This window comes from Pocillopora damicornis, chromosome 4 (assembly GCF_964200805.1).
Source record: "Pocillopora damicornis chromosome 4, jaPocDami1.2, whole genome shotgun sequence".
Lineage (NCBI taxonomy): Eukaryota > Metazoa > Cnidaria > Anthozoa > Scleractinia > Pocilloporidae > Pocillopora > Pocillopora damicornis.
The window spans coordinates 26,833,344-26,852,769 of record NC_142673.1 but is presented as its reverse complement, the minus strand read 5'-3'; the positions used below and the strand labels follow the sequence as shown (position 1 = coordinate 26,852,769).

The 19,426-nt window shown below is 38.3% G+C and overlaps 3 protein-coding genes across 7 annotated transcripts; 2 read left to right on the top strand and 1 right to left on the bottom strand.

Moving 5' to 3' along the window:
* Window positions 1-634: 634 nt before the first annotated feature.
* LOC113667374 (uncharacterized) lies at window positions 635-8,826 on the top strand. Of its 3 annotated transcripts, none has more exons than XM_089205098.1 (12): window positions 635-757; window positions 1,065-1,258; window positions 2,069-2,164; window positions 2,912-3,064; window positions 3,453-3,573; window positions 4,083-4,261; window positions 4,680-4,904; window positions 5,665-5,835; window positions 6,063-6,242; window positions 6,490-6,642; window positions 7,420-7,676; window positions 8,225-8,826. In XM_089205098.1, the coding sequence occupies exons 2-12, from the start codon at window positions 1,177-1,179 to the stop codon at window positions 8,306-8,308; spliced, it is 1,701 nt and encodes a 566-aa protein (XP_089061224.1). In that variant the 5' UTR covers window positions 635-757; window positions 1,065-1,176; the 3' UTR covers window positions 8,309-8,826. The 3 variants fall into 3 exon arrangements, with proteins under 3 accessions (XP_089061224.1, XP_027038990.2, XP_089061225.1); XM_027183189.2 differs by lacking the exon at window positions 635-757 and adding an exon at window positions 938-986; XM_089205099.1 differs by lacking the exon at window positions 635-757 and having other exon boundaries at window positions 1,035-1,258.
* On the bottom strand, window positions 8,574-19,418 carry LOC113667373 (angiogenic factor with G patch and FHA domains 1). 2 transcript variants are annotated; one of them, XM_027183188.2, is made up of 14 exons: window positions 19,311-19,418; window positions 18,840-19,159; window positions 18,336-18,394; window positions 17,986-18,102; window positions 17,293-17,497; window positions 16,650-16,755; window positions 16,326-16,377; window positions 16,125-16,226; window positions 15,783-15,954; window positions 10,824-10,930; window positions 10,235-10,305; window positions 10,003-10,068; window positions 9,528-9,627; window positions 8,574-9,286 (listed from the first exon to the last, which is right to left on the bottom strand). In XM_027183188.2, the coding sequence occupies exons 2-14, from the start codon at window positions 19,135-19,137 to the stop codon at window positions 8,993-8,995; spliced, it is 1,749 nt and encodes a 582-aa protein (XP_027038989.2). In that variant the 5' UTR covers window positions 19,138-19,159; window positions 19,311-19,418; the 3' UTR covers window positions 8,574-8,992. The 2 variants fall into 2 exon arrangements, with proteins under 2 accessions (XP_027038989.2, XP_089061223.1); XM_089205097.1 differs by having other exon boundaries at window positions 19,257-19,405.
* Window positions 12,384-15,382, top strand: LOC113667375 (uncharacterized). 2 transcript variants are annotated; one of them, XM_027183192.2, is made up of 3 exons: window positions 12,384-12,520; window positions 13,002-14,188; window positions 14,650-15,382. In XM_027183192.2, exons 2-3 carry the CDS (start codon window positions 13,013-13,015, stop codon window positions 14,977-14,979), a joined length of 1,506 nt encoding a protein of 501 aa, XP_027038993.2. In that variant the 5' UTR covers window positions 12,384-12,520; window positions 13,002-13,012; the 3' UTR covers window positions 14,980-15,382. The 2 variants fall into 2 exon arrangements, with proteins under 2 accessions (XP_027038993.2, XP_027038992.2); XM_027183191.2 differs by having other exon boundaries at window positions 12,474-12,703.
* Window positions 19,419-19,426: the final 8 nt, after the last annotated feature.

The window sequence follows — 19,426 nt, the reverse complement described above, 5'->3', positions numbered from 1 at the left end:
TCGAGTTAAACGATTGAAAGGGTATGTCATGTTTGGACGTAAGAATGAAGCGTAGCAATACAGGGAACACTGATTTTTTCCCCCAACATTGCTCTAAGCTGCAAAGATCTTCAGGACCCTCAATCGTATCATTATTTAAGTCATTAGTCAAAATTCCTACTTTGCTGTAGATGACCCACAAGTTTATCGCGATTTTAAGTCTTGCTGACTGACCTGTGACACACGCTATCGCGTTTCGTGAAATCCTATCCCTGAAAATGATCGACAAACAAACCTTTTTGAATAAGGGAGGGTCGGAAATGGAAGGTCTCCTTAAAAGGCGCGAACTGCCGAGAGTATTACTTATCACTAGCGTCAAGCCCACAATAAGTAACGAAACCGTTATTTGTCTATCGGATGGGATTTCAGTAAACTGATCACATCTACCAACGGTCACTCAGCAAGAGCGAGTCGCACTAAAACTGTACGGTTCATTTGATTTGAAATGAAATCAAATTTGATAATTTGATGATTCTTAACACAAACTTTTTATGTGGAATGAAATCGGAAAGCCTCGACGCGACGTAGTCAACCCATTTTCCCTGGCCGGCTCTCCACGGGTGACTTTGTTACTGCACTCGACTTAGTCCCTCGCAACATCTTATATTCCGTAAACTCTTTCGGAAAATTAACGAAACATGAAGTCAACAGATGAACATTAGCTGACAGCATAGAAAGAGAGGACGTATAACATGGTGCATTTTCAAGAGTTAAAAAGGTATTCAACTTTTCCTGCTTGGTGTTTGGTGTTAAAGTTCAAAATACGTAATGAAAATATGACATAGAGTGATATCTTCTTATTGACTGATAAAGGTTTATTTAGTCTTAATAGATTGGTTGCGTTGTCAAAAGGAACTGGTATAAATGATAATAAAAATATAAACTTATAAGAGTGCTATGATACTTTTGTAAACTAAACAAGCGTGAAGTGTTTTTGGGGATTTGAAGTAAGAGGGGGCGGGCTTTTTAAATTTCCTCAGTGAGACAAGCGTTTTCGTGACTCGTTGCTTTTGAAATCTTCGTAGGAATTAGGGTAAAGTTACCAAGATCTCCCGCCTTGAGGAACTGAATAACATCCAAACAAAGTCAACTTTCAAGGTTGGATTCAAGTGCTCAAACTCATAATCCCAGATCAACATGTTAGTTCAGTGTAGAGCGGTGCTTTATTTCTTTGTCATAGGTGAAATCTGCGGAGGAACTGTTATTAAGCGCGAAGAGGGTAAGTTCACAAAAAAGATTCATATTTGTTCTCTCAGGTGAAACTCAGTCATTTTTTTTTTTAGGCGACTAACTTTTCTTTGCTACTGGTGTTAACCATGTAGGTGGAACTTAAACTTAAAGAGTTATAATACTCATGTGATAAACTTCACTCAAAAACACCTTATTTACTATTTCCCCAATTATTAGGTGAAAGCTTCCCATGGGTAACGATTGAGGATGTTTATACTTGTGGGAAAATATCGATAACCAGTCCATAAAGCAGGTTATTTTTATCCTGTTTTACCATAAACAATGTGGGTTAAAGACAAATTTAAGACACCGAGGAAAATGCCGTGTCACTTGTTTCGAGAACAAGACCACACTTTTCAAAAAAGCTATAAAGGAAGAATGAAAAATACCCTGTGAACATGGAAACGGTTTTTCTCTCTTTCCCTTCTGAAAATCGTTAAAATATTTTAACGTAATCCAGATCTGATGAATCGTGTTCTTCTTGTAGAGCTTTCTAAAAATGATTGTCTGTTTTTTTTCGACTGGAAGGTGTTACTTATGATACTCCATGTCTCCTAACAACAAAATTTCGATCTTAAGCGACTGCAATGATTTATTTTGATGTACAGCACGAGGCACCTTCTCTACGATCGTTAGACTTCCGTATTTCATCGTTATTTCCATTTGTTAAAGTGACGAAAAAATAGGAAGTGAACACTCTCGCTAGATTGCCTCGTTTTGTCTCAAAATATATCTTGCCTTCATCGGCGTCCTCTTCTGTTGCAGAAGTTACTATGTTATATTTCTTCTTATATCACAGGTTGGGAGAATTATTTTGATAGCGAAGATCCAAACTGGCTGCCAGAGGATTATGAAACTCTGTCTGCCTTTGATAAGATTTGGAAAGTAAATGAAGGTCGGTGGCCACATATGTTATTTTAGATCTCGAGCGTTATGATACGATCCTCCCTACGAATTAAGTTACTGAACTTAATTAAATTAAAACGTGTTTATCCATGATCGATATTAAGAGTATCTCTCAGATCAAAGAAAATATAAAAACCGTACTCCAAATGATTTAAATATTAAGTTAATCGCAATAATGGTGAATTTTTTGTTTCAGTATAGATGATGAGCATTTCCTTTTGCTAACACTTTTTCGAGGAACTTTACCTCCGACTGAAAACTGTTAAAATGGTGTTCTTGTTCTCCTTTAAGAACTTATTCGTTTAGTGTTGACTTGAAAACTTACTTAACAGCGCACAAATTGAAGAATTTACCCTACACTTTTCGAGTTTTTTTATTTGAGGTCGGTATTGAAGGTCGTGTACCGGGGTCCATCGAACAAAATTGACCGATTGCATTTATGGGAAACGCACATTGATTTCTATTGAATTCAATTGAGAACCAGAGAAAAGAAATGTAACAAACAAGTGAATGGAATTCGTCGTTCATTTCCTGTATTCAGATTAGCTATTTTTGAGTTGACGACCTTGGTGAAAGTCACGCTGTAATCTCCTTTATTCTTTGATGTTTTTGTGCCACATATTCTGAGATTTTAATTCAAATCTGATGAGGTAAATGTGATGAGGTAACTCTTCTAACTTGAAGCTGACTTAATCAGTATCGCAATCAACAAGAGGAATATTGCTTTATATTTAAGCTGAGGACGTCACTGACTTACTGGAAGGTGATATCAAAACTGATCTTGATTCAAAAAATGCCACCGACGAGGAAAAGATTAACGATGCAGTACGAAGCCGACAGTATACATGGAGGACGAAGATTATTCCATACGAAATCTCTCAAGAGCTTGGTAAGATTCGACATTTGTGAAGGAAAATTATACAATTTTGAAACTGAATACTACGAGCTCTGTGATTAGTCGTCTATTTCGTACTGATGCACAACTGACTTCATGGTAAGAGCATATATTTTTGGAAATTATTTCATTTTTATGTCATTTGTCATCTGTAACTGGACTGAGATTCTAAGAAGAACGGAATTTTATAATTTGCCTAAGGGAAAGTATCGCCACAGCAAAAGCTCCTGTTTGCAACTAATATAGCTCTAACATGTTTTGGATATTTAAAAGTCTTGCTAATGTGTTACCTGCAGATAAAGGTAAAGCTTAAATAATTAATAATTATTAATTAAATAATTAAATAAACATGCATAATCTCCTTACTTTTGCTAACCTCAAGTGTCATCTGGTTACATGGCAAATATTCGAGAGGCAGTTGCTGAGTTTAATAAGTACACCTGCATCAAATGGAGACCAAGAGGAAAAGAGAAATATTGGGTCAGATTCATCAAGGGTAAAGGGTAAATAATTACAACTTCTTAAAAAAATAAAGATTGGATGAACTTCTATATTACTTTACGAGGATTTAAGTAATTGTAAATGTGAGGAACACGGGCTTCGTAAGCCCCTTTTAAGAAATCGCTTTATCATATTCTTGTTGGTAAGAGATTTTAGAGATAGCTTTCGAGTCATAAGGCCCGTCCTGACGGAGAGAACTCCGTTTTCCGTAGCATGAAGCAACTAAAATTTTTGTTATCCATTCATCACTGATTTACCCTGAGTGACCCTGATCTTTAGTCAGTACTCATTTATACTCGTGATTCGAGAAGAGACACTTTGTGAACGTAAAGTGTCTTGCCCAAAAACATGACACAACGATTCGGCCAGCGCCCGTTTAATCACCATTTCCAGTCCAGCTCGCCACCACTAACCCCACACTTTGTTGGTGCGTGTGTGTGTATGTCATTGTTGACTATTGGATACATTGTCAAAATCTTTAATTATCAGATCTTTTCTTGTGTCTGCTCAGGTGTTGGTCACCGGTTGGGTACAGGCGAAAATCACCTCAGTTGATTTCCCTTGGAGTTGGTTGCAACCAAAAAGGCATAATCTGCCACGAAATGATGCATACTCTTGGGTTCTACCACGAACAAGGTCGACCGGACCGAGACAAATACGTGGCAATTTACTGGGAGAATATTCAACCTGGTCAGTGAACTGTTTTGTTTCATATCGCAATACCTTTTCTCCTTAAAAGTTTGGTTGTACTTCACACTGACATCTTTTCGACGAGTGAGCTGTGGTAATGACGTCTTAAAATTTTTCCACGGATCTTTATGAGCAATTTGTGTCAGTCCTCTCCATCCTTGCTCCTTGTTTCTCCTTCCTCTTCTGTGGTTTCTATCCAACCAAACTAATATTTTGTTGTCATTTACAATCTGATTCAATTTTCACCATGATTAGCCATCTTTGTTCCTTCTTGTGTCATTATTTCCTCTTTTGTGTTTTTCTATCTTCTCGAACCAATATTTTTTTTTATCTCTTTGGAGCAGGAAGTGCATGAGAAAAAAGACCCGATTAAGCTGTTTCAACTTCTTTAGCGTGTTCATGTATTTGTCATTCTTAGGAAAGGAACACAACTTTAAAAAGCAAAGTGAGAAAGACCTTGATCCTTTGAACGCACCGTACGATACGGGCAGTATCATGCATTATGGCAGGTACACATTCAACAAAAATGGCAGACCAACAATCGAGGTTATCGGTAATCCCTATAAAGTAATTGGACAGCGGTTTGGATTCAGTAAAACAGATATTGAACAGTTAAACGCTCTATATGACTGCTCCAATGATGGTAAGTTTTTAAGACTCTCACTTGCACGCATACATCTTACATCAAGGGCAGATCCATGATTTTTCTCCGGAAGGGGTGCTCTACCAGGAATGACATGACTGACATCTTAGACGAATAGAGGGGTTAATGCACGAAACGTCAGTGCCAATCTATCATTTTGACGGCGTTTGACATAAATTCTTCAAACTCGTCTTATGTTTACTTCAACGCCAATAAACCACATGTTTTTTTCCTTTTTATTTTGCAATAGTACTAGTTACATAGGGGATACATTTCAGGTAGGAAGAGGGGGGTGTGCATCCCCTGCACCCCTCCCCTTGATCCACCCCTGTACATGCATGGTAACCCATTTAATTAATTCTTATCCAATGGAACATAGCGACTATTTTTAGTTTCCGTTAAGAGTTACATTAGAAACTCTTTACGGAGCTAATTTACATTATCAACTTATTTGATAAAGGCCGAATTGTCATGTTATACTCGCCTACTGACGCAGCACCACAGTTTCTTAAGAAACTTGCTCTCTTTATCAGTTACTTGATTTGTTCTGAAAAGCCATTCTATCTTCTTCAAGTTCTATAGATTCACCCTTTAGTCAAAGCAGTTTTCTACTCTCATATGTTTGCTTTGTAATGTGTTGCCAATAACTGAAAGAAATTACCCGGCCATATTAAAGGACTCTTTGATCATCTATGAGAAGTCAACAGCTACAAATTTTTTACCTGAAAATTTCTCATTCAACTGTCTTATGTTCACACAGCAACAGGCGGCTGGAGTTCGTGGACAAGTTTTGGTCCCTGTTATAAACTTAATTCCAAATGTCTTCATGATCGCCAGAGATACTGTTCAAACAAGAATAGAGATAAGTGTCCTGGTGCAAACATGTATGGTGTACAGACACAGACAAAGCCATGTCCTCATAGCTGTTCCTGTAAGTACGATTATTATTATAGATAACCAACCTCAAATTTTGCTCCCCTTGACATCCCCCATGGCATCTATCAGTACTCAGTCCAAAACATTCAAGCATCGCTCGAGATGCTTGTAACACCTTGCGAGAAAGACCACATACTTTGAGTCTACTTTTTGCTCAAAAACTCCCGTTAACCATAATACTTATGGACCAAGAGAATGACAGGTGAACTTCAACTCTCTTAGTGCCAGTTGACGGCCATTGGGGTCGTTGGTCGTCATGGTCACCTTGCAGTGTAACATGCGGGTATGGCACCCACACTAGAACAAGAAAATGTAATGATCCACCTCCAAAGAATGGTGGAGAAGAATGTGGTGGAGACAGGAAAGATGTTGGCAAGTGTCTAAGGACAGTTTGTGATCTTGGTAAGTTAATGTCATTTATCCCACTGAAACCATTGAAAATGCGTACAATGGGTTAAACTGTTCATGTGACGCGCTGGATAATAGGTTGGTTGGGTTCTTCTCACAAGTGAACTAAGTCAGACAACCAAGTTCATTTTCTCAATCATGACATTCTATGATTCTTTGTTTGTTTGTTTTGGTTATAATAACTTTGGTCTTCATGAGTTTCAGACGACTTACAAGTAATTTTCTTCCTGTTCACTGTCAGGTCCATTTGATGTTTCATTTGAATCAGAAGGTATGCATGGCTGGAAATTGTGCGAATCGCACAAAGAGAAGAATCGACCAAATTGGTATTTCAGTATGGGAATAACCGGATCACCTTTCACAGGACCTGTTAGAGATCACACTACGGGCTCAGGTACCTCTCAAGATTTTAAATATGAAAGCGTTCTAAGTATGGCGAGATTATAGTTTTATCTAATTTTTATTCAATTTTTTCTGAATTTTTTCTACTCTCACCTATTTAAAATATATCTTCTTCATGCACCAGCTAGCAAATGATAACACTCTCAGCACGTTTGCCTCTTACAAAAAAGTACCTAAGATTGACCATTTTTGAACTGCAGTTTCTACCTCTACGCCGATTTATTCGGAGCATCAACATTCTCCCCCGGTTAACCCATGGGAATTTGAATATCGTCCGTGCCCCGGTGCCTAGGTGGGGTGGGGAATTCAACCAGCAGAATACAAAAGGAGTTTAATAGCAAAGAGTACGCTTTTGTAAGCAAATAGCTATGAGGAAAGTTCTCACTTAATAAAATAATGCTTACGAGCAAGAAACTCAACAGAAGCGCCTAAAACTTAAACGTTACTTTGCTCACACAGAAAAATCCGTTTAATAAAGAAATTGTGCTTGATTAGGAATTTGAACGCCAGACTGCTCAGGGAGACGGGAATTTGATCAAACCGATCTCCAACAGTTCACTTGCTTGAGGGGTTGCCCGGAAGTTCGAATTGATCGACGCAAGGTTTCAATAATTCTATCATTTTCTCTTTCTTCAGTCTCCTCCCCCGTTTTTCTTTCATCTGTGAAAGTATAGGGCCACACTAGCAGGCGCACCTCTGTAGTGCGCTGGAGCTCCGCCATCAAACTTTTCAAATGATATTCACTCTTGCTGACCTTTCTCGTGTACAGGAAGATACTTATTTTTTGAAGCATCAGCCCCGGCCGAGAATGGAGACGTCGCCTGCTTTCACAGCCCTAAGATTCCTCCAACATCTTGTCGACGATTGACGTTTTGGTATCATATGTACGGAGCTCAGATGGGAACACTGAGGGTCCTAAAGAAAACTGCGGATGGAACAGCCACAACTCTGTGGAAGAGATCCTTCATGCAGGGAACACACTGGATGTTCGCTAACGTAGTAATTTCTTGCAAAGAAAAATTTCAGGTATAAAACCAAAGCGGAAGACACTATTTTAATCTAATATAACTCCATTCAAAAGCTCCCCAAATTTTCCTTGTTAGTAGGCACCTCGAGAACTTTTGAGACATGAGAAAAAATGAGACATTGGAGATAGAGTGACACTTAAATACGTTATTCTTTGATTCGCTGCTAGGCGATTTCTTAGTTGCTTTTAAGGAGAAGGCATACTATAGTTACTTGAAATTCACGAGATTCGTTGCTTACGCCCGGCAAATAATCGTTAATTTGCTACCTATTATTGTGAAATGCGTGACCGATTGATATACGATTTGAACGCCATTCTAGCACCAACCTTTATCGTTAATAAACGAGTATGCCTCCCGTTTAGTTAGGAAATAAGAAGTCTCAATAAGCCTGGAGTTGCGCGCAAATTTAAACACCATCTTAAACCCTACTGATTGAGAGCAATTCCTGGCCGAAAAAATGCATGAGGTAACGTAATTGTACACTGTGTTGGTAAGGAAGAAAAAAAAAGGCAATTTCTTTAAGAACGCATTTTTTTTTACTTTTAGATTTATTTCGAGGGGATTCGTGGTTCAGGTTTTAAAGGAGACATTGGTATAGACGACGTGAGGATTAAAGACTGCAGTGGTTAGCCAATCAAAGCTAAACGTCAATCCCGCACTATATACCGAATCGCCTGGCAAGTGGATCACGGAGAAAACATTATTATCTCCAACATCCCCTCTTAATCTTTCAATGACAACTGTAGTTGAATTGTCTTCCGAGGCTTATAATATTTTCATCAGAGCTGGTCTCTGCGGTTCGAAGAACAAGTATTTTAAACTAGTGCTAGCAAGAGCCATCCTAATGTAAAACCCAATTTTTTAAAAATAGTTTAAAGCAACGTGTGGAAACTTATACGGAGAATCAATTATATCTTTTAAGTTTAAAGGATAAGGTCACTTCGGTTTGCTACATAGCCTTCAAAGACACCTGCGAATATACAAAAGGCTACTTAGTAAATTGCCGTAGCGCTGTTTAAGAGAAATTGGCTTTGAACCAGGCAATTCTATTGAGCACCTTATGGTCTTCCGATATCGGGTACTATAATGTTCAGATGATCATTCGTGATCATTAGAATAAAGATGGACGGGATTCAATTCATCGTTAATACCATCTGCTTCTCTTATAGGCAAGACGTGATTAAATGAAATAGATGAGTCTACATTCCTTCCTCTGACATTCCCAATCGCAACTCTCTTGTCATGCGTTTGTGGGCGCCCACGAACACTTTCACTACTGTAAAAACATGGCTGTAACGTCTTAACATCCACCTTTCACTCTGCAAAAATATCCAATTCTTCCGTCTTCAGCGTCAGCGGTAACTCTTGACTACTTCTAGGTTTCTCTACATAAATGTCATTAATTTCGTTGAAGTTTGACGATGATTCCTTTTCTGGTCGAGTGGTGTGGGCAGCCACGAATTTCACTGTACCGGAAGTTGCCGATTTTGGCTGTTCGAACCTCTCTCTTGTTTTAGCCCGGATGTAACTTTTGCTATCGACGTCATCAATGCTCCTTTTAACACCCGAACCAAGACCTCGGAGACTGTCACGGACTTCGACTGTTACCTGAAGAAAAATAGAAAAAAGGAAAGTTTTGCGTGAGAAAAGTGTGAGTGTCAGAGCTCGATAAATTGTCGATTTGGAGAATAACCGATAAGAAGACGGGGCCAAATTAACATCAGTTCTATTTTGTATATTTTCATTACTCAAAATCGGCTAAAGTAATATTGTAACACAAGCTCCTTAGCCCAGAGCTGTTAAAACTGACTCCTGTGTCCTTATCCAAAAAAAATTCGTAAATCCTTACAGGTTCAAGGCGACCTGCTCCCTCTCGTCCTAGGCCCTCTCCTTCTTTCCAGCCCATCTTTTCCAACATTTTACGTCCAACATTTTCTTCTTTGATAGGTCTGAAAACATGAAAACATTAGGGTACAAGGTATTTGAAAACGAAGATATCCGGATATAAACAGATTTTGCGAAGCAACTTTCACCAAAAGCCTAGAAAGAAGAAAAGGAAAACAAGAAACAAAACCAAACCAAGCCAAGGCAAATCAAACTGGTGATGTCAGCGGCAAACGATTGCTTTATGTCGGCTTTCCTCACGGTGGAAAATAAAAAGCAATGCAATAAGAGGGCGAACAGAGAACAAACAGACCACCCAGTTTACTCCTCATAACCAACACGTGAAATAAAGTGCAAAAGCTGACACTGTTTTTCATTAGCAGTTCCCCTTGATGTTCAATCAGCAGAATACACTCACACTACATCATAACACATTTTACCGGTGAACGGATGCTGGGAGATCGTCAGCAGTCGCAACAGGAACGTCACTTCCCACTTTGGTGCGTCTAACATCCAAGTAAAAACAAAATCACCATCAAGTGGAACATCATAAAAATTGCTGAGTGTACTTTTAACTGTTAAGTACACGTATCAGATCTGGGCTGAAGGATGAAGACCATTTGGCAACGATAAAATGAAACCAGAACTCAGCTAAAAGTTATTAAAGCCAACCTGACTTCTGCACGATTTTTGTATTTTCCTGCAAGAGTTCCATCGGTAGGTTGTTCACAGTAAGTTGAATCCTGAAAGAGAAAATACATTTTAAAAGCTAGATTTCATAATGAACCAAGAGGTCTTGATAAGAGTACGCTAACAGGTCGGCCATAACGAGAGATACACGGGAATTACCATTCTTTAGGACTGGTTTTCAACGCCGAACTGAAGGAGATCAGCTTTCTTTGAGGGGAAAGATGAAGCCAATAAAATTTGCCTCGCTCCCAATGTATGGCTTCGTAGCTGAGTTGATAATGGCACCAACTAGTATTAGGGAGGCACGGGCTCGAATCCTATCGACGCCTGAAATTTTTCAGGCTTCTTTTCTGCAACTGCTTAAACCGCAGTCCACTTCCGACGACCATTTATTTGCATTTGTTTTGTAATGTTGAGAAGGTGGCATGAGATTTGTAAACCAATTGCTGAGCGTAGTGAATCAAATCCAAAACATTCGTAGATTGCTGTCGACACTTGCTTGCAAGTTTGCCCCGAAATGTGAACTAGGTGAAAAATTCTCTCTAGAGCTTACAAAAGAAATAAAGCCCACCTCTAACGCGTAAGCTCTCTTGATTCTCTTCAGTTCTGATTTCCTCTGTTCTTGAACTGAAAGTGAATTTAACGATCTATCTCCGGGAACAACTTTTGTAATGGTAACTGTAAAAAGAAAAGGAAGCAAAGTCAAAGAAACTGACAGACCACTTTAATAAGTGGACAAAATAGGTAAGTTTCTAAAGAAACTGTGGCGCTGCGTCGGTGGGAGAGTATAACAAGGTAATTTGTTATTATAAACTGTTGATACCGTAAATTGGCTATGAAACTCTAAACGGTGGCCAATTTACGTTATCAACTCGGCTGATAATACCAAATTCACTGACATAAGTAATTGAAAAATTAGCGTAATCTGTTTCTACCTTACTAAGCCTTCTACACATGACAAAAGTACGAAGTTTTTTTTTTACTTTCCTATCCCTTAAAAACAACTTTAAAGCTAATAAAACCAAATTTTGATGGTGCATGTAGTGCGCAAGAGTTTACCACACCTCTAAGCGTTTGAAATCATGGATGTGAATTGGTCACGCAGATGGCTACAAACAACGATCTCCATGATTATTAAGACAACTAATGTATTATGCATTTTTAAAGTCTTTTACGGAATTGGAAGGAAGCTTTCTAAATTGTTGATGAATTTTCGAAGTCCAAACAACATTCTTTATTTGGAAATCGACAGAATTACTTGATTAAAAAGAACACCATCATCAACATCAACCATTCTAATTTACAAAACCTATAGACGATGAGGACCATACAAGTACTCGTACTTCACACTGTGTTTCTGAACGTTAACGTTTAAATTTGTAGGGAATAACAACTTTAAGGTATCTTTACACGCAAATCCTAATGGACGATAAAAATAACACCTTAAAGATGTGAATCCTTATCGCCCATCAGGCTTCAGCTGTATTTCAGATGACTGCCACATGAAAACGGCGTCATTGACCAAGCTAATCAATTTTAATGAGACGCCCAGCCAGGACAAGAAAATTCTTTGCCCAAAATATTCATATTGACTTGAATAAATTATATTAATTCTACACGGCATACATCTGCATTGAAAATAAATACATAAGAGAACGAATATTTTAAGTACTAAGCGAACTTTATCGCAAATGTTCATCACCTGAATCAATTTCATGGTCTAATATTAATTCTTCCCGTCTTCCCCACTCAAATTGACGAATCTGTTCCCTTAATCACTAAAAAGGGTCCATAAACTACAAGCTGCAAACCTTATTTTAATTCCTGGCTAAGCCTATCTACTCTTTGCATATGTTAAAAAAGAAAAAAAAAATAAAGTAAAAAATTTCAGAGTCAATCGGTTGGCCACACATCGTCTTTTATTATCGGAAAGTTACATTGTCTCTGCCTTTTCAACAAAAACAAATCTTTCTCGTGGACTGAAAGTTCCTTAAAACCCGATAAATGTAAATGTTAACAGTAAACATAACATATTCCACCTGTCGTGTGTTTACGTGTGCAATGAATAATTCATATTTGCACATTTCTAGACAAAGGCCTTATGCTGCAGGGAAAAATATCATTGGTCGAGATCTCTCCAACGCTCAACCTGTGTTTTGTCTTCACAGCAGTAACTTTTCGTTTTCCTTAGCAACAAATTGTTTAAATGCCTCAGTCATTTAGCATACCCTAGCTGTTTTGAATAAGTGATTCAGGATTTCACATGCGGTGAGTCACTCGAGAAACGAAAATTTATTTCTCTTCCGAATGATTCTTAGCATAAGGACTAGCTTATTTAGAATGGGTAACAGCATTAACAACTTATCAATATAAGGTGCCTTTACCAAGGATCTATGAAGCATCAGTTATATTAAGAACGCACACAGAATAACAAAGGACAAGGCAACTCAGGTGAAATTGTACTCCATAATAACATCTCGCTTCAATTTTGGTTAAAAGAATACTTTACCTTCATATTTGACAGTTATTTAGCTTCTGAGTAAAATATCAAGCGCTGTTATTAAATAAATGTACGGGAAATGATTTAAAACGATATTAACTTGATTTATTTTAACTCGAGATTTCTGATATGACAGGATTCTTGAAAATTTGACCTGTCAAACTTTCGACGTATTAAAGCCGGAAGAAAGGGCATTTCAAACCATATGTAGGTTCGATTCTTATCTCACTATTTTTGTTTGCTCTGCAGTCTCAGCAGCTATGTCAACAAAGTATCCAGTTCAGGTAGACTGTATAAGACAAGTGCCACCCACGGCGCTCGAAACGGTAGAAGAAATCCCGGCGGTTGAGCCTGTACATCCAGAAAAAACAGCAGATAGTAGTGATGATGAATACGACACAGACTTAGAAAACGATTTCATAGAGGAAGATCCTCAGGAAAATAACCAAGGAAGGGAAAATTATCTGACAGCCTGTAAAAATCTTGGCCTGATCCCTTGCACTCCGTTTCTCAAGCAAATCGGTAAGGCAGAGATGAATCTGAAGCATTACAATCTTGGGTCGCTTGGAGCCGAAGCAGTGGCGGTAGCGCTGATGCAAAATACAAAAGTGCTGTCGGTGAATATTGCTGATAATTGCATCGGTGCAGACGGGGCTATCTACATGGCCAAGATGCTAACCGAGAACCCGTATATTACAGAACTGGACGTCTCGCAGAATGATCTGCGCACGCAAGGGGCGTATGCTATGTCAGAAATGCTAAGAGAGAACTCCGAACTCCTTGAGCTTAACCTCTCGAATAACGGTTTCCAGGAAAAAGACGCTGAACCTATAGTGGAAGCTATGAAGCAGAATTACACTCTGAAATCATTGAATCTGAGTCATAATCGCTTCTGTGAAATGGGTGGACGACTGCTAGGCCCAGCAATTGACGCCAATGTTGGTCTAGAGTATCTCGATTTGAGTTGGAATCACTTCAGAAGGCAAGGAGCGATTGCCGTTGCTTATGGATTGAGAAACAACTGCGCTTTAAAATTTCTGGACTTGTCATGGAATGGCTTCGCAGACGACGGCGCGAAAGCAATCGGCGAAGCACTGAGCGAGAACAACACTCTGACTGAGCTTGATATTTCTAGTAACCGGATATCTGTCGCTGGAGCAAAGAGTCTGGCAAACGGGCTGGCTAAAAATTCAACCCTGCAGATCTTACGCATCGGACAAAACCCGTTCCAGAGTGAGGGTGCTTATGAGATCTTGAGCGCCGTTGCGAAAAATAAAGAGAGCGCCATTGAAGAATTGTACTTCGACGACATTCCTGTGAATGCCGAGTTTGAGGACTTACTGGAGGAAGTGTTGGATGAGAGACCGAATCTGAGTGTTCAGTGTGGAACGGCCATGAAAGGGAAGGACAGGGTTAAGAGAATGAAGAAAAAAGTGGTGAGTAAGCAAAAAGCGCTTTGCGAGGCGAAGAGGAAATGAGCTGGGATAATCAGACTGATTTCACTTGAAGGGGAGAACTCAATTTGGCTAGAACCAGTTTTGTCAGTTCACACAACTGACCCCTATCATTTACGGGCAATACGGCAAAAATAGCTACTTCTGACTTACGATGAGCAGTCGAAGATAACAAATTATTCATTCTTAAAATTGCAGATGAATCGAGAAATTTTTCATAGGTACGGAAGAGGAAAATTAATTTAAAGACGGCGGTTTTTTGTCAACTGACAGCAGAAAAAAAGGAAAAGCTGGTTGCGGAATTTTCACATTACAGTCGGAAAGGCGGGAAAATGTTTGAGAATAAAAACATGCCGTTTACCACTAAGTTGCTATCCAAGTTGAGATAGGTGAACAATTTTCCCAGAAATTATAGTAATCAAATTTCTCTCCTCTTTTTGCAGGACGTTCTTAATTTGCTCTTGGAGTACATCGAGCTCAGAGGTCTTCGGGTGGTAGACTTTTTCCGCCAGTTAGACAAGGACAACAGTAAAAAGATCTCGAGAGCAGAATTCATGAACGGAGTAAAGAAAGCTGGAATACCAATGACTAGAAAGCAGCTGAAGAAGCTCGTTCGAATTCTAGATACAGACAATGATGGGAATATAGACTACGGAGAAATGATCGCCATCAAAAAGGACGAAGTGTTTGACTTCTACCACAAAAAGAAGACTTACAAGAAAGACGATCCACTATTACAGTCCTTTAAAGCCGCCCAACTAAAGAAGCCCTAAACAAACGGAGGCTGTTATAGTACAAAGCAGCAACTTTTATGCCTGATTGGTTGAGATGGTGGGGCGAGATGTCTGGACCAATTACAGAGCAAAGTAAAGCAAACCCAGTGCAATCACTGATTTCTTGCGACACTCAGTTGAAAATTGCCCAATTTCGAAAAGTTACTTGGCAAACGTACGTACCTACCTACACCTGGTGCTAAAAGTCAACTCTCAAACGGCAACGGAATGTACAGAGTAACCAAATTTTCAATTTTTCACCAGCACTGGCTGCCTGGCATTTTTAACTCTTAGGTTATTTCGGGCAGCCAGCGTCCCTATCATTGTCTGTACTATTATTATAAATTTTTCTTTCTTGTATATTTTGGGGTGAAAAAAATAAAGTTGTTGTTGTAGCACTCTATCACACAGTTTCTCCTTGCTTGGTTGAGCAAACTGATGATATAACACACATACATGTACAAGAAGAGGGACGCTTTGTAAGCTCCATCAGACTGGCTCAGGGAATAAACCAACCAATCTACTTGCATCATCCAACATAATCAACTTACAATACCCAACCAATCATGTGCACTCAGTCTGTAATAACCTAAGAAACAGTTTGAACTAGATGCCAATTGCTAATATTCTGTTTCACCTTTTTCATACAAGTACAGTAAGTATCCATGAAAAACTCATATTTTCACAAAAACCTTAGAAACAATAAAATTGTCAACATTATTAAAACAAAAAACTTCATAACTGTCTACGTTTGGTTCATATGCTGCACAAAACCTACAAACAGTAACAAACAACAACAGTACCATCGTCATCCACAGCAGTTGAGGTGCCTTGATGTGCCAGGGCCTGTACCTGGCCAGGCTCACAGGAGTCACATGTTTGTGTTCCTGGGTGGATATGCAAATGAAATGTGGTGGTTCCCAGGGTCAGCTCGTCACCGTGAGTAATGACCTGTAGCTGGCTCTTTTGTTTGCTCTGATGATTTCATAATAAAATCACAAAATGTCCACATTATACATCAATCACTGCCATTATTGTCTGTTTATCAATTTAAGGTCTTCAAGAATCAGTAAAGAGTTTGATTCACAATGATCAGTTTGAACCAGAGTGGGTTGGTGTTTATAATTTTGATGATTACAGTGTACCTCTGAAAGTCTTGATCCATTAAGGAATGTTCCATTTCTGCTTCCAACATCACAGATGAAGTACTGTCTCCTTTCTTTGTCAAACTCAATGTTACACTGCAGCTGAACAAATCATGAAAAACGTGAATGCATCAACAAAACAATAATGCTCTCAGCAATTAGATGTTTGCTTAGAACTAACCACAAATGAGTGCTGCATACCTTACTGACTTCAAAATCAGGGAGTCGTATAACATGTGACATATCTTTTTCTCTGCAAGAGAAAACCGCAATAAATTTCTTTTAAAGTACACTCAGTAAGAAGGCAAAGGTTTTTTTTTAATACTGCAAAGAGAATTAATGATAAACCTCCTAAATCCAAATGTTGTATGAAATTTTTATTGTGGTCCAGCATTCACTTAGGTGTTGGTTATTTTTGTTCTATATCATAATAGAAGGAAAAAAAATTAGGAGATATTATTATGTATTTAACAAAACAATTGTTTTAATTACTATGGTCACCCATTAATAGTCATTGACACATACCTGCCAATTGTTCCTCCAGTACAAGTTACAATAAAGAGACTTCCGACTTTCATTTTCAAAGACTTGATTACAATGGCTCTGATGCAAGGAAACTGCACCTCTGTAACTGCAAAAAAAAAACAAAAACAAAAAAACAAAAAAAAAAAACCCCTTAAACAATTAATTTACCAAGTTCACAATAAATGAACACAGCACACACAAATAAAAAATAACTTTTGATAGTTTTAACATATTATCTAGATGGTCTCCAAAATTACACTGTATGGTGTGAACATCATGACCATTTAAAATTTTTGCATAGCAAGGGCATGGCTACATTTACATATGGGTGCACAATAAAAACCCGCAATATTTTAGAATGCAGAAAGCAACATTGTATGCACAGTTGGGTCATAAACCCATTAAACAGGTTCAACTGGTCACTCAGTTATGAGCAAACCAAGTTGAGATGTTTACTACTTGTAGTTCTATAAGAACAAAACTTCAGGCAAAACTTTTTAACCCACGAAAATTTGTCCAGTCCCAGATGAATGTAACCTATATGCAACCACCTCCCATAAAACATCATTGCACCTTTATAGAAACTTTCCTAACAACAGCATTTCATGTATACTACAGAATTCATAATTAAAGAGCCACTAACTCTCTGAATCCTTGTCATTTTTTTCCTCATCATCGCTGGTTTCTTTGCCACTCTCTCTTTCATCCTCGTCATTTTTTATTTCTGTTGATGCTGCTTCTTCAAGATTACAGGACAAATCAACTTTGGAGTGAAACTTGTAAGTAGCACTTTGTTCATCATAATAGTAGTATGTTCCTGTAGTGTTTTCATAGTATAAACGGCTATTCTGAAAGCAAATAAAGGAAACTCATCATTTTAATTTTAGAGTAACAGTTTCATGGATGTCACAAATGTAATGAATTATGACACATTCAGGACATTTAGTTAAGATCTATCAGTGGAAGATAACAAAGATGTACAACATTACAGCTGTAGTTAAACTGAAATCTATAAAACTTAAGAATATGGATCTGTGACATTTTCTTGCTTCATTTTTATTTCCTTTTATGATGATATTGTAAATTTATGTAAGAAAATATACCTATACAATGTACATATACAAAAAATTGAACTGCAGCTTGCTGTCACTACCTTACACTATAAATAAAAGCCTTTTGTGTGAATATTTCATTGACACATCTATCATCTTTAATAGAGAGTCTGCTGTTAAAACTTATAGCTATGCAATAGACAGCCTTTGCAGTTCCCTTCAATCAAATTTGAGTATAAGGTCTGCTTTTAGATAATCAAGACATTACAAGCTTCAAAACTTACTGGGTCATAATAGTAACCTGTGTTCCAGTCATAGTATAATCCTGTCCTTTCATCATAAACAAATCCACCAAGAGACATGGCATCAGCAGCTGCTTGTTCTAATGACTCTTTGAGGTCCTGTAGAAATTTTAACATAACTGGATAAATAAAAGAAGCATTGCTTTCACATATAGTAACTGTAGCCTCATTCACTCTTTAATGTACCCATCACATTTTCCCACAAAAATATGGGTGGTACATGTAAATGGTAAATACGGATGGTACGTGTAAATGCATGTTAGCAGCAGTGCTGTACTTTTCAGCAATTCTTCATTGAATATTAAAAGCCCAATTGAGAGCAATTTTTTTACCTTGCTTCCATGACCACCTGATAGCCAGCTTTTCTTCTTGTTACTGCCAATTGAAGACTCTACATATAAAATATTTCAAAAGTTGCAATAAGAGGTACAGTTCTGATTCCTCAGAGTATGGTATACTCCAGCCCTATACATGTACCTCAGAGAGGTTAACTTTGTCTCAGAAAACCATTAACTTACATCTCCACCCATTAATCACCAAGAAAAGAAACATTTTTGTGTCTCACATTATTGACACTTCAATGTGGAATGCAGTATTTTGACTATAGATGACGTGTTAATCTAGTTGTCAGTATTATTATTGGCTGAAGGAGACTTGCAATATGTAGTTGAAACAATGCAATCTACATTGGGAGTAACTCCGTTGTTAGAAAAGTAACTGTACTTTAGTGCCAGAGTATCACCACAGTGACTAACCGAAACTTCATCTGCAAAGAAAAGGTACACACAGATATGTATATCAATTACTAAGAAACAAGCAAACAAGTGGCAGAAAACCTTGTGTCGTGCTTTCAGCCTGTAGAGGATCATTGCTTTTATTTCTTCCCTCTAAAGTCTTCTTTCTCTCTTCTTGCAGCTTTTTTCCTAAATCTCTCGCTTCAGTTTTGAGATTTTCCACACTCCTTTGTGCGCTATCACGTTCAAATTCAGCCTTCCGAAGTTTCTTACTAGCTGCCTCTAGCTCGCGTTTTAACTCGGTTATTTGACCGTTCAATTCGGCGATCTTATCATCTTTCAAAGATGCCGCGTCAAGATCTTTAGCCGAACCTTCCAATTTCCTGTTCTCATCCTCCATTCGCCGTCATGAGCCGCAAGATCTACAAAGAACACAGAATACACATGTTGGTGTTTTCCTCCAACTCCACAAAGAGCTTCGAATTCTCTGTTTATATCTTGCCACATTGCGTGCAAAACCACTATTGGCGCTAAAAGATTTCTCAATCTGTTGTAAACGTTTGAAACTTTTACTCTAGTAAAGACCAATGCTATATCCAACAGCAGAATGCTTCAGGATCTACAGCTGATGACACACCTCGCGGCGGCCATCGCGGCCATTTTAAAATGATATCTCGAGCCAGACTTCT